Source organism: Babylonia areolata, chromosome 35 (genome assembly GCF_041734735.1).
Source record: "Babylonia areolata isolate BAREFJ2019XMU chromosome 35, ASM4173473v1, whole genome shotgun sequence".
In the NCBI taxonomy this organism is placed as follows: domain Eukaryota; kingdom Metazoa; phylum Mollusca; class Gastropoda; order Neogastropoda; family Buccinidae; genus Babylonia; species Babylonia areolata.
Genome location: NC_134910.1, coordinates 6,348,414 through 6,362,440, shown reverse-complemented (window position 1 = coordinate 6,362,440; position 14,027 = coordinate 6,348,414). Strand labels below are relative to the sequence as shown.

General features: G+C 46.4%; 1 protein-coding gene across 3 annotated transcripts in view; it reads right to left on the bottom strand.

Annotated features, from left to right (window-relative positions):
• The window catches only part of LOC143277895 (calpain-5-like), a 68,035-nt gene that overhangs the window by 20,329 nt on the left and 33,679 nt on the right, over positions 1–14,027 (bottom strand). For all 3 annotated transcript variants that reach the window (XM_076582851.1, XM_076582853.1, XM_076582852.1), the window contains exons 7-10: positions 13,912–13,989; positions 11,220–11,400; positions 8,868–8,987; positions 7,458–7,654 (exon numbers count right to left, since the gene is read on the bottom strand). In XM_076582851.1, coding sequence (XP_076438966.1) covers positions 7,458–7,654; positions 8,868–8,987; positions 11,220–11,400; positions 13,912–13,989 — 576 coding nt within the window. The remainder of the gene's footprint in view (positions 1–7,457; positions 7,655–8,867; positions 8,988–11,219; positions 11,401–13,911; positions 13,990–14,027) is intronic.

Below are 14,027 nucleotides of genomic sequence, written 5' to 3'. Positions count from 1 at the left end.
ACAACAACAAAACACAAACACCAAACAAACAAACAAACAAACCAAAAAAACCGAACAAACAAAACAAAACAAAAAACAAAGCAGAACTGACACAACATAAACTAATAAGAGATTTGCGACACTTTGTCACTTTGTCATTAGCTTAAAAGACAGTGGGTAATTTGCCTTTTGTTCAGTCATTCGTCTCCAAGGTTTGGACAGTACACAGAAAACAAAGTACAGATAAATCACTAAAAATATATTTACGCATGTAACATCGATACACATAATACCAATACAAACACATACTAAATTACATATAAATCATATAATAAATATTTACGCATGTAACATCAAAACCCATCATATCATTACGAACACATCAAATAATTACAATGTCGAGATTGGCCATCCAAAGGTAGCCCTTCCTTTTTATCTATGCTTTTTTCCTCATAGAAGCCATTCATTCATTTTTCTGTCATCAGTATGCCTAACAAATCTTTTCTCTATGCTGGAGCTGTATTGGAAAGGTTACAGCTTTTTTCGTAATTCATCGTATCTTTTGCAGTTTAAATATGAAATGATCTTCATCTTCTGGGCTTTCGCCACACATTGGGCAAGGAGATGTTGCTACGTCTGAAGCGAACCATCCTCTGTTGGTATTCAGTCCAAGTGCTCTCAATCTGAGCTTCGCAAAGCAGATTTTAAGCCATTTATTTGCTATAATCTTAATATACTTCTCTGTTTGAAATACTGATTTAAATGAATAAAACCATTTATTCCTAGAGAGAGAGAGAGAGAGAGAGAGAGAGAGAGAGAGAGAGAGAGACAGACAGACAGACAGACAGACAGAGACAGAGAGAACAAAGGAAAGGAACGACAGGTATGACATGAAGTGTGTTCACAGAACAAAGGGGTGAAAACGACAGGCAGAACATGTAGTGTGTTCACAGAACAAAGGGGTGAAAACGACAGGCAGAACATGTAGTGTGTTCATAGAACAAAGGGGTGAAAACGACAGGCAGAACATGTAGTGTTCACAGAACAAAGGGGTGAAAACGACAGGCAGAACATGTAGTGTGTTCACAGAACAAAGGGGTGAAAACGACAGGCAGAACATGTAGTGTGTTCACAGAACAAAGGGGTGAAAACGACAGGCAGAACATGTAGTGTGTTCAGAGAACAAAGGGGTGAAAACGACAGGCAGAACATGTAGTGTTCACAGAACAAAGGGGTGAAAACGACAGGCAGAACATGTGGTGTGTTCAGAGAACAAAGGGGTGAAAACGACAGGCAGAACATGTAGTGTTCACAGAACAAAGGGGTGAAAACGACAGGCAGAACATGTAGTGTGTTCACAGAACAAAGGGGTGAAAACGACAGACAGAACATGTAGTGTGTTCACAGAACAAAGGGGTGAAAACGACAGGCAGAACATGTAGTGTGTTCATAGAACAAAGGGGTGAAAACGACAGGCAGAACATGTAGTGTGTTCACAGAACAAAGGGGTGAAAACGACAGGCAGAACATGTAGTGTGTTCACAGAACAAAGGGGTGAAAACGACAGACAGAACATGTAGTGTGTTCATAGAACAAAGGGGTGAAAACGACAGGCAGAACACGTGAAAACGACAGACAGAACATGTAGTGTGTTCACAGAACAAAGGGGTGAAAACGACAGGCAGAACATGTAGTGTGTTCACAGAACAAAGGGGTGAAAACGACAGGCAGAACATGTAGTGTGTTCACAGAACAAAGGGGTGAAAACGACAGGCAGAACATGTAGTGTGTTCACAGAACAAAGGGGGGAAAACGACAGGCAGAACATGTAGTGTTCACAGAACAAAGGGGTGAAAATGACAGACAGAACATGCAGTGTGTTCACAGAACAAAGGGGTGAAAACGACAGACAGAACATGTAGTGTGTTCACAGAACAAAGGGGTGAAAACGACAGGCAGAACATGTAGTGTTCACGGAACAAAGGGGTGAAAACGACAGACAGAACATGTAGTGTGTTCAGAGAACAAAGGGGTGAAAACGACAGGCAGAACATGTAGTGTGTTCACAGAACAAAGGGGTGAAAACGACAGGTAGAACATGTAGTGTGTTCATAGAACAAAGGGGTGAAAACGACAGACAGAACATGTAGTGTGTTCACAGAACAAAGGGGTGAAAACGACAGACAGAACATGTAGTGTGTTCACAGAACAAAGGGGTGAAAACGACAGGCAGAACATGTAGTGTGTTCACAGAACAAAGGGGTGAAAACGACAGGCAGAACATGTAGTGTGTTCACAGAACAAAGGGGTGAAAACGACAGGCAGAACACGTAGTGTGTTCACAGAACAAAGGGGTGAAAACGACAGGTAGAACATACAGTGTTCATAGAACAAAGGGGTGAAAACGACAGACAGAACATGTAGTGTTCACAGAACAAAGGGGTGAAAACGACAAACAGAACATGTAGTGTGTTCACAGAACAAAGGGGTGAAAACGACAGGTAGAACATGTAGTGTTCATAGAATAAAGGGGTGAAAACGACAGGCAGAACATGTAGTGTGTTCACAGAACAAAGGGGTGAAAACGACAGGTAGAACATGTAGTGTTCACAGAACAAAGGGGTGAAAACGACAGGCAGAACATGTAGTGTGTTCACAGAACAAAGGGGTGAAAACGACAGACAGAACATGTAGTGTTCACAGAACAAAGGGGTGAAAACGACAGACAGAACATGTAGTGTTCACAGAACAAAGGGGTGAAAACGACAGGCAGAACATGTAGTGTGTTCACAGAACAAAGGGGTGAAAACGACAGGCAGAACATGTAGTGTGTTCATAGAACAAAGGGGTGAAAACGACAGGCAGAACATGTAGTGTGTTCACAGAACAAAGGGGTGAAAACGACAGACAGAACATGTAGTGTGTTCACAGAACAAAGGGGTGAAAACGACAGGCAGAACATGTAGTGTGTTCACAGAACAAAGGGGTGAAAACGACAGACAGAACATGTAGTGTGTTCACAGAACAAAGGGGTGAAAACGACAGACAGAACATGTAGTGTGTTCACAGAACAAAGGGGTGAAAACGACAGGCAGAACATGTAGTGTGTTCACAGAACAAAGGGGTGAAAACGACAGGCAGAACATGTAGTGTTCACAGAACAAAGGGGTGAAAACGACAGGCAGAACATGTAGTGTGTTCACAGAACAAAGGGGTGAAAACGACAGGCAGAACATGTAGTGTGTTCACAGAACAAAGGGGTGAAAACGACAGGCAGAACATGTAGTGTGTTCACAGAACAAAGGGGTGAAAACGACAGGCAGGTACAGAACGTGGGGTGAAGTCCTGTCTGTCGAAAGCAGCAACTCATGTGACAGACAGCATCGGTGTCTAACAGCAACAGCTTTACCACTGTTGTCATCGTTATCATTATTAATATCACCATCACTCTTCTTTTTCTTCTCCTTTTTTTTTAAATCATTACCATCACCTTCAATATGATGATCATCATCACAATCATCAGTGGTATCATCATCATTATTATTATTATTGCTATTATTATCATTATCATTACTATTATCAGTATCATTACTAATATCACTGTTATCATACAAAACAAATCTAAAAGATAACAGACACACGAAATGAGGATAAAAACAGCAACGCACACAACAGGAATTTGATGGAATGGACAAGTAGGATTGTTTAAAGATCAAGACAAAGAAGAAAGTATCTATAAATATACACTGGTGTTGGGGACAGTTTGGCTTGCTTTCATTGAGCATCCACTGTCAGGGTCTTGTTTTTTGACTCACTTGTGTAAACAAAGTGAGTCTATGTTTTAAAACGGTGTTCGGTTGTCTGTGTGTGTGTGTGTGTCTGTGTGTATCTGTGTGTGTCTGTGTGTGTCCGTGTGTCTGTGTGTCCGTGGTAAACTTTAACATTGACATTTTCTCTGCAAATACTTTGTCAGTTGACACCAAATTTGGCATAAAAATAGGAAAAATTCAGTTCTTTCCAGTCATCTTGTTTAAAACAATATTGCACTTCTGGGATGGGCACAAAAAAAGAAGCCTAATTATATGCGAACTGCATTTACTGTTATATTTATATTTTTTGTATTCTCTAAACTTGGCACTTTGATCTGATATTCTGACCCAACAACAAGAGCAGTCATTATTATCATTTTTTGTTCAAACAGGAACTTCTTTTGCTCAGCATGGTAGTTTTATTTATTTTGCAAACGTTTTGGTGCAGATAGTAAAATAGGGAAATTACTCTGTAATTAATGCTAGGGGACTTAATTTACTTTAAACTGATCTTTCTCATCTTAAACATTACATTTTGAAATTATACTCAATACATAAAAAGCTTGTTTTTTTTAGTTTTTTTTAAAGTGTATCACAAGTGAGTCTTGAAGGCCTTGCCTCTCTTGTTATATTTTGCTTTCAAGGAAAACATCATAGCCTACTGCCAGTTTCCCCCAACACTTTCTGCTTTAGACGTGAAGGCATCCCCAATGTACAGACTGATGTACACAGTAAACGGATCAATGCACAATTGACATACATCCTCTATCGCAAAATGCCACATCAATCTCAAAACAATCACCAACAACGGAAAAAGGCCTTCCCATGAAAACAGAAGAGGTTTCACATACAGTCAAAGCTGAAAAGACCAAAGAGAGACGAAGAAGAAATGGATTCACAACACTGAAAACTTCTATCTAAAAGCCGAAACGAAACACACACACACAAAAGCACGGATCTCACGGTATTCCTGCAACTAGACCCTCCTGTGTCAGGTTTGTCCCGAGAACAAGGAAGGCGGTCAGGTGGCTACATGCACTCGGCATGACCACTTCACACATGCCTATATCTATGGTGTGATGGTCTAGAGGTAACGCGTCCGCCTAGGAAGCGGAACAATCTGAGCGCGCTGGTTCGAATCACGGCTCTGCCGCCGATATTTTCTCCCCCTCCACTAGACCTTGAGTGGTGGTCTGGATGCTAGTCATTGGGATGAGACGATAAACCGAGGTCCCGTGTGCAGCATGCACTTAGCGCACGTAAAAGAACCCACGGCAACAAAAAGGTTGTTCCTGGCAGAATTCTGTAGAAACAAATAAAACTGCATGCAGGAAAAATTACAAAAAATAAAGGGTGGCGCTGTAGTGTAGCGACGCGCTCTCCCTGGGGAGAGCAGCCCGAATTTCACACAGAGAAATCTGTTGTAAAAAAAAAAAAAAAAAAAAAAAAAAAAAATATATATATATATATATATATATATATATATATATAATTTACCCACCTGCTCAAACCGCTGTCAGTGGCAGCATTGACAAACAAAACGGAAAGTTAAAAAACTCGGACTCGGACTCCATCAATGTCTTGATGAGAGACTGACTGATATTATTATTGTGACACGATTTTACACGCACTGGAAGGTTGAACTACGTTTTCAACACACACACACACACACACACACACATACACACACACACACAAAGTATCGTGTACACTGAGTTGAGATCATGTCTCCATGGTATTTTCACTGTTGAAAGCCAAATCTGTCTTTCTGTTCTTTTTCTTTTTCTTATATTTTTTTTAATTTGAGAGTATTGACAGTTCGATACCTCTTCAAAATCCAAGTTTCTATGTTGCCGCAAATCTCTCTCTCTCTCTCTCTCTGCCTGAACTGGCACAAACGTGTATGTGCTCACAATTTACTCTTATTCGTTGTGTTTAGTTTCAATGTCCGTGTATCTGTTTTGAAGTGGGGTTCACATCATTTAAGATGAATCTGGGTAAACGTGTCTTTTTGACATTATTTGAACAGACTTGTTGAAAAACAAAAAAAAAAAAAAAAAAAGGATTCTGTCTGACTGGTTTTAAATAACTGACAGGTAGCCAGCATCTAAAACTGGCCTTTTGTTGTCGCCTGGGATTTTGACAACCAACTTGATTTGTTCGGAAAATGAGTCCGTGATCGAGCCAAGAACACACTACAACACACACACACACACACACACACACACACAGTCTCTCTCTCACACACACACACACACACACACGCGCGCGCGCGCGCGCGCGCGTACACACACACACAAAACACAAACGCGCGCGCGCACACACACATACACACACACACACAACACAAACGCACACACCCGCACACTCTCTCTCTCTCACACACACACACACACACACTGCGTTCGGACAAATCCATATACGTTAAACCACATCTGCCAGACAGATGCCTGACCAGCAGCATAACTTAACGCGCTTAACTCACTCAGTACGGCCAGTCCTCTCTTCTCCTCTACACAGACCTCTCGGATGTCCAGTAGGTGTCTCAATGATCCAACCTTTAGCTTCCGTCGTCAGAATTGTGGTATTCTTTGTCAACATTCACCTCTTCAGTATGAGAACCTTCCGCTTGTAATATTTTGATGGTGGTAATTGGGGTGAAACGCTGTTAACGTCGTCTCTTTCGCCGTTCGTATGGAGAGAGTTAACTGAGCAGCCAGGCCTTCAGTGCGTGCATTGACATTTGTGTGTCTACCAGAGTGGATTTCTTCTGCACAATTTTGCCACAGGACAACACCCTCGTTGCCACGGGTTCTTTTTCAGTGTGCCAAATGCGTAGCTGCGCACGGGACCTAGGGGTTTATCGTCTCATCCGAATGACCAGACGCTTAGTTTGATTTTTTTCCAGTCAAACTTGGGAGAAAGGCGCGAGAGCGGGATTCGAACCCAGACCCTCACGGACTCTCTGTATTGGCAGACGAGCGTCTTAACCTTTCTGCCACCTTCCGGGCCTCTCTATACAGGGCGTTAAATCATCTTCACCCCGTGCCCCCTCCATCGGAACTTTGTGCTCTGTGTCCACGGGCGCAATAGCCGAGTGGTTAAAGCGTTGGACTTTCAATCTGAGGGTGCCCCGGGTTCGAATCTCGGTAACGGCGCCTGGTGGCTAAAGGGTGAAGATTATTCCGATCTCCCAGGTCAACATATGCGCAGATCTGCTTGTGCATGAACCCCGTTCATGTGTATACGCAAACAGATGATTAAAATACGCGCGTTCGGTGGGTTATGGAAACAAGAACATACCCAGGATTCACCCCCCCCCCCTTCTCCGAAAACGGAATATAGGTGCCTACACGGCGGGGTAAAAACCGTCAAACGCGTAAAAGCCCACTCGTGTACATACGAGTGAACGTGAGAGTTGCAGCCCACGAACGAAGAAGAAGGAGAGGAAGAAGAAAAAGAAGAAGAAGAAGAAGAAGAAGAAGAAGTAGTTCCGGAGCAGAAAGGGGAGTGAAGGCGGCTCGAGGTAGTGAAGTGGTTTGTCAAGTGTGTCTGCATACAACGAACAGTGCGTGTGATGGGGACAACCCCACACCAATCCACTCCCACCCCTCACTTTCCCCCCCACAAACCCCCCACCCCTCCAACCCCCACCCCCCCACCCCTGACCTGGCGGAAGCGCCGCTGCTGGTGTAGAGCCGCAGCATGAACTGCCCCACACCGCCCTGCTCCTTGGTGCTGGGCACGATGACGTAGCGGCCCTTGGACAGCTTGCAACTGCCGAACACGGAGCGCAGGTCCATGTAGTCCGAGGTGAACACCTTCTCCCCCTGGATGTGCACTCGGTACTTGCGGTTCTCCTCCACCTGCCACACCCACCCACACACACACCCACACACCCACACACCGACCCACCCACCGACCGGGCGGACACACACACACACACACACACACACACACACACACACACGCAACCACCCACCGACCGGGCGGACACACACACACACACACACACACACGCAACCACCCACCGACCGGACGGACACACACACACACACACACACACACACACACACACACACCCACACACACACACCCACCCACACACACACACACACACACAAACACACACCCACACACACACACACACAACCACACACCGACCCACCCACCGACCGGGCGGACACACACACACACACACACACACACACACGCAACCACCCACCGACCGGGCGGACACACACACACACAGACACACACACACACAGACACACACAACCACCCACCGACCGACCGGACGGACACACACACACACACACACACACACACACACACACACGCAACCACCGACCGACCGGACGGACACACACACACACACACACACACACACACACACACACACACGCAACCACCCACCGACCGGACGGACACACACACACACACAGACACACACACATACACACACACACGGCGTGAGTGGTGAGTTGGTGGGGGGTTGGGGGTTGGGGGTTGGGGGTGGTGAGAGAGGGGTGGTGGTGGTGAGGGGGGCACAACATGCGTGTTACGTGCACACAGGAAGAGGAGGAGGAGGAGGAGGAGGAGGAGGAGGAGGAGGATGGCGAAGGGAAGGGGAGAGTGAGGAGCAGGAGGAGAAGGTTGAGGAGAAGGAGAGAAAAAAAAAACACCAAAAAAAAACCAACATAGTGCAACAGCAGCGGCAGTAGTAGAGGTGGTGGTAGTGTTACTGCATCAACAGCTGTGGCAAAAAAACCCCAAAAAAACCCACCCCAACCCAACAACAAAAAAAACAACACGTTCCTCTATCTTTAGAAACCCTTCTCAAAAGTGATCAAACATTAGAAAACAACAACAACAACAACAACAACAACAAAACGAACAACAACGAACGCCCGGACCTTAGAAAAAAGTCTTCCACCTCCAGTGTGGACGTGACTGCTCCTTGAGACTAGCGCCGTGATCTCTCCAGCCTGAACAGCCACAGAGGTCCTCCAGTCTCTCAGTCAACACAACAAACGGACACGGCTGCTGTCTCACGTGTCAAGCTGCATGTCCACTGACCTTCATGATGTGGAAGCCTATGGTGTTCATCTGACCCAGCATGGCTTCCCGCCCCTTGACGTCATGCTGCTCCAGTGACACCATGATCCTGTCCTGTGGGCCTGTGATGTCAAACAGGTACTGAAAAACAACAACAACAACATGATGATGACGTTGTATGTGACGTCACCATGATCCTGTCCTGTGGGCCTGTGATGTCAAACAGGTACTGAAAAACAACAACAACATGATGATGACGTTGTATGTGACGTCACCATGAGCCTGTCCTGTGGGCCTGTGATGTCAAACAGGTACTGAAAAACAACAACATGATGATGACGTTATATGTGACGTCACCATGAGCCTGTCCTGTGGGCCTGTGATGTCAAACAGGTACTGAAAAACAACAACAACATGATGATGACGTTGTATGTGACGTCACCATGAGCCTGTCCTGTGGGCCTGTGATGTCAAACAGGTACTGAAAAAACAACAACACATGATGATGACGTTGTATGTGACGTCACCATGAGCCTGTCCTGTGGGCCTGTGATGTCAAACAGGTACTGAAAAACAACACAACAACAACATGATGATGACGTTGTATGTGACGTCACCATGGGCCTGTCCTGTGGGCCTGTGATGTCAAACAGGTACTGAAAAAACAACCACATGATGATGACGTTATATGTGACGTCACCATGAGCCTGTCCTGTGGGCCTATGGTGTCAAACAGGTACTGAAAAACATGATGACGTTATATGTGACGTCAGCATGATCCTGTCCTGTGGGCCTATGGTGTCAAACAGGTACTGAAAAACATGATGACGTTATATGTGACGTCATTGTGATGAAAACAAGATGATTAGGTATATGTGAAGTCATCATAATCCTGTCCTGCCGCCCAGTGATGTCAAACACATGTCGAAATATGACGCTATCATGTAATGACATCACCATGTTGCTCCGTGGTTTTCGAAAGACGTACAGGATGACGTGACACCCCCCTTGTTCGCAGACAACTCGTGTCGTGTCGTGTCGTGTCTAGCAATATGTGCAACCTCACCCATGTCCCTCAAACACACACACACATACGCACGCATGCACACAAAAACACACACACACACGCACACACACACAAACACCTTCCTGCACATCTACCATGTACATGTACACAAATGCACACGCATACACACGCGCACGCACACACACACACACTCACACACACACATTCCTGCGTACTCCAACCCCCATTCAGCTGAACAGACCCACATACACTTTCATGTCCATCCATAAGACGAACACACACACATACACGCGTGCGCGCGCACATACATACCCGACACGCACGCACAAAACTGCACACAAATAAATACCCCCAACAGGCTCGCACGCGTACTCAGACACACACATCGTTCATAGACATGCTTACACACACACACACACAAAAGCACGCACCAACTAGCCACCCTTCTCCTCAAACCCCCATCCCTATCCCCTTTCTCCACCTCCTCCCTCCCCTTTTAACCCCCTTTCTCCACCCCTTTTAACCCCCTTTCTCCACCCCTTTTAACCCCCTTTCTCCACCCCTTCCCTCCCCTTTTAACCCCCTTTCTCCACCCCCTTTAACCCCCTTTCTCCACCCCTTCCCTCCCCTTTTAACCCCCTTTCTCCACCCCCTTTAACCCCCTTTCTCCATCCCTTTTAACCCCCTTTCTCCACCCCTTCCCTCCCCTTTTAACCCCCTTTCTCCACCCCCTTTAACACCCTTTCTCCATCCCTTTTAACCCCCTTTCTCCACCCCTTTTAACCCCCTTTCTCCATCCCTTTCCTCCCCTTTTAACCCCCTTTCTCCATCCCTTCCCTCCCCTTTTAACCCCCTTTCTCCACCCCTTCCCTCCCATTTTAATCCCCTTCCTCCACCTCCTCCCTCCCCTTTTAACCTTTCTCCACCTCCTCCCTCCCCTTTTAACCCCCTTTCTCCACCCCTCCCTCCCCTTTTAACCTTTCTCCACCCCTCCCTCCCCTTTTAACCTTTCTCCACCTCCTCCCTCCCCTTTTAACCCCCTTTCTCCACCCCTCCCTCCCCTTTTTACCCCCTTTCTCCCACCTCCTTTACTCCCCGCTCCCCCTCCTCTGATCTGGGGGTTGCTGAGGAATGTCCGGCTGACATAGCCCCCCACCCCCTCCCTCCACCCTCATCCTCCCACCTCCTTTCACCCCCCCCCACCCCTTTCCCCCCCCCCACCTCCAAACATGGGGGTAGATGAGGAATGTCAGGCTGACATAGCCCCCCCCCCCCCTACCCCCACCGTTCCCCCTTCCCTCCCCCTTTCACCCTACCCCTTCTCCCTTTTGCCCGCACCCCCTGACCTGCGGGTTGCTGAGGAAAGTCCGGCTGTTGTAGTCCCCGCCTCCATTCCTGCCGGATACTGACCACTGGCTGTGCAGGATGGCCTCGTTCCACGACTTCTTCAGCGTGAAGAAGGAGGTGTTGACGAAGTGACAGATGTCCACGTGCGTGAAGTACTTGACAAAGTCGTCAAAGCACATCCTGGGGGCAGGGGGGCAAGGTGGTCACTGGATTGAACGTTTGTCGTGGTTCGTGGGGTTGGTCTGAAGGTTTGTCCTGGTTCTTGAAGTTAGTCTGAAGGTTTGTGATGTTCATGGAATTGGTCTGAAGGTTTGTGATGGTTCATGGAATTGGTTCAAAGGTTTGTGATGGTTCATGGAATTGGTTTGGTTCATGGGATTGGTTTGAAGATTTTTGATGGTTTGTGGGATTGGTCTGAGGGTTTGCGATGGTTCATGGGACTAGGTTGGTTCATAGGGACTAGGTTGGTTCATGGGATTGGTCTGAAGATTTCTGATGGCTCGTGGGATTGATTTCAAGGTTTGTGATGTTTTGCGTGATTGGTTCAAAGTTTGTGATCGCCGTTAGATTGGTTTGAGCAGTTGTGCGCCTTTGTGTGATCGGTTCGAATGGTTGTGATCGTTCATGTGATTGGTCTGAGGGGTTGTGATCGTTCGTGTGATTGGTCTGAGGGGTTAAGATCGTTCGTGTGATCAGTTTGAGGGGCTGTGAGCGTTCACGTGATCGGTTTGAGGGGTTGTGATCGTTCATGTGACTGGTTTGAGGGGTTGTGATCGTTCACGTGATTGGTTGAGGGGGTGTGATCGTGTGATTGGTTTGAGGGGTTGTGATCGTTTGTGTGATTGGTTGAGGGGGTGTGATCGTTCACGTGATTGGTTTGAGGGGTTGTGATCGTTCGTGTGGTTGGTTTGAGGGGCTGTGATCGTTCACGTGATCGGTTTGAAGGGATGTGATCGTTCACGTGATTGGTTGAGGGGGTGTGATCGTGTGATTGGTTTGAGGGGTTGTGATCGTTTGTGTGATTGGTTGAGGGGGTGTGATCGTTCGTGTGATTGGTTTGAGGGGTTGTGATCGTTCGTGTGATTGGTTGAGGGGGTGTGATCGTTCACGTGATTGGTTTGAGGGGTTGTGATCGTTCGTGTGATTGGTTGTGGGGTTGTGATCGTTCACGTGATTGGTTTGAGGGGTTGTGATCGTTCGTGTGATTGGTCTGAGGGGTTGTGATCGTTCGTGTGATTGGTCTGAGGGGTTGTGATCGTTCGTGTGGTTGGTTTGAGGGGCTGTGATCGTTCACGTGATCGGTTTGAAGGGATGTGATCGTTCATGTGATTGGTTGAGGGGGTGTGATCGTTCACGTGATTGGTTTGAGGGGTTGTGATCGTTCGTGTGATTGGTCTGAGGGGTTGTGATCGTTCACGTGATTGGTTGAGGGGGTGTGATCGTTCGTGTGATTGGTTGTGGGGTTGTGATCGTTTGTGTGATTGGTTGAGGGGGTGTGATCGTTCGTGTGATTGGCTGAGGGGTTGTGATCGTTCGTGTGATTGGTTGTGGGGTTGTGATCGTTCACGTGATTGGTTTGAGGGGGTGTGATCGTTCGTGTGATTGGTCTGAGGGGTTGTGATCGTTCGTGTGATTGGTTGTGGGGTTGTGATCGTTCACGTGATTGGTCTGAGGGGTTGTGATCGTTCACGTGATTGGTTGAGGGGGTGTGATCGTTCGTGTGATTGGGTTTATGGTTTGTCATCATTACTGTGCTCATGGTTGATGGGTGAACGTTCTTATGATTGGGTTCACGGTTTGTCAGCATTAATGTGACTGGCTGAATGTCTGTGTTCGTTCCAGTGATGTATGAGGGGTGAAGGTTCATGTGACTTGTTGAGGGTGAAGGTTCATGTGACTGGTTGAGGGGTGAAGGTTCATGTGACTTGTTGAGGGTGAAGGTTCATGTGACTTGTGGGGTGAACGTTCACTAGACTGACTGGGAAGTTGTGATCGTTTATGTGATTGAGTGAAAGAGGTAAGCAAAACATTAGAAACTAATGAAGAAAGAGAGTGGAAGAATGAGAGAAAGAAAGAAAAGATCCACAATTACAATGCTATACATTTATCAAAACACCCTACAACAATCAACACACCGTACACAATCAACACATCGTACAACAATCAACACACCATACACAATCAACACACCCTACAACAATCAACACACCATACACAATCAACACATCGTACAACAATCAACACACCATACAACAATCAACACACCGTACACAATCAACACACCATACAACAATCAACACACCATACACAATCAACCCACCATACAACATCCAACCCACCATACAACAATCAACACACCGTACACAATCAACACATCGTACAACAATCAACACACCATACAACAATCAACACACCATACACAATCAACCCACCACACAACATCCAACCCACCATACAACAACCCACCCACCATACAACAACCAACACACCATACAACATCCAACACAAGACAAGACGAGACAAGACAAGACGCTTTATATTTCATGTAACTGATACAAGTATTAAGGTATTGTGTTCTACGGTTTTTTTTTTTTTTTTTTTTTTTAAGGATGGCCACACCACGTATTTTTGAGGAAAGAAAGCACAACACAACACAACACAAAAGCCAACACACAGCCTGGGATCACTGACCAAAACTCGCCTTCCTGCTGGAACTTGACGCCCATCTTTTCCCACTCACTCTGGGCCAGGCTCTTCCACTCCGGGGATCTGCACACACACACACACACACACACACACACGCACAC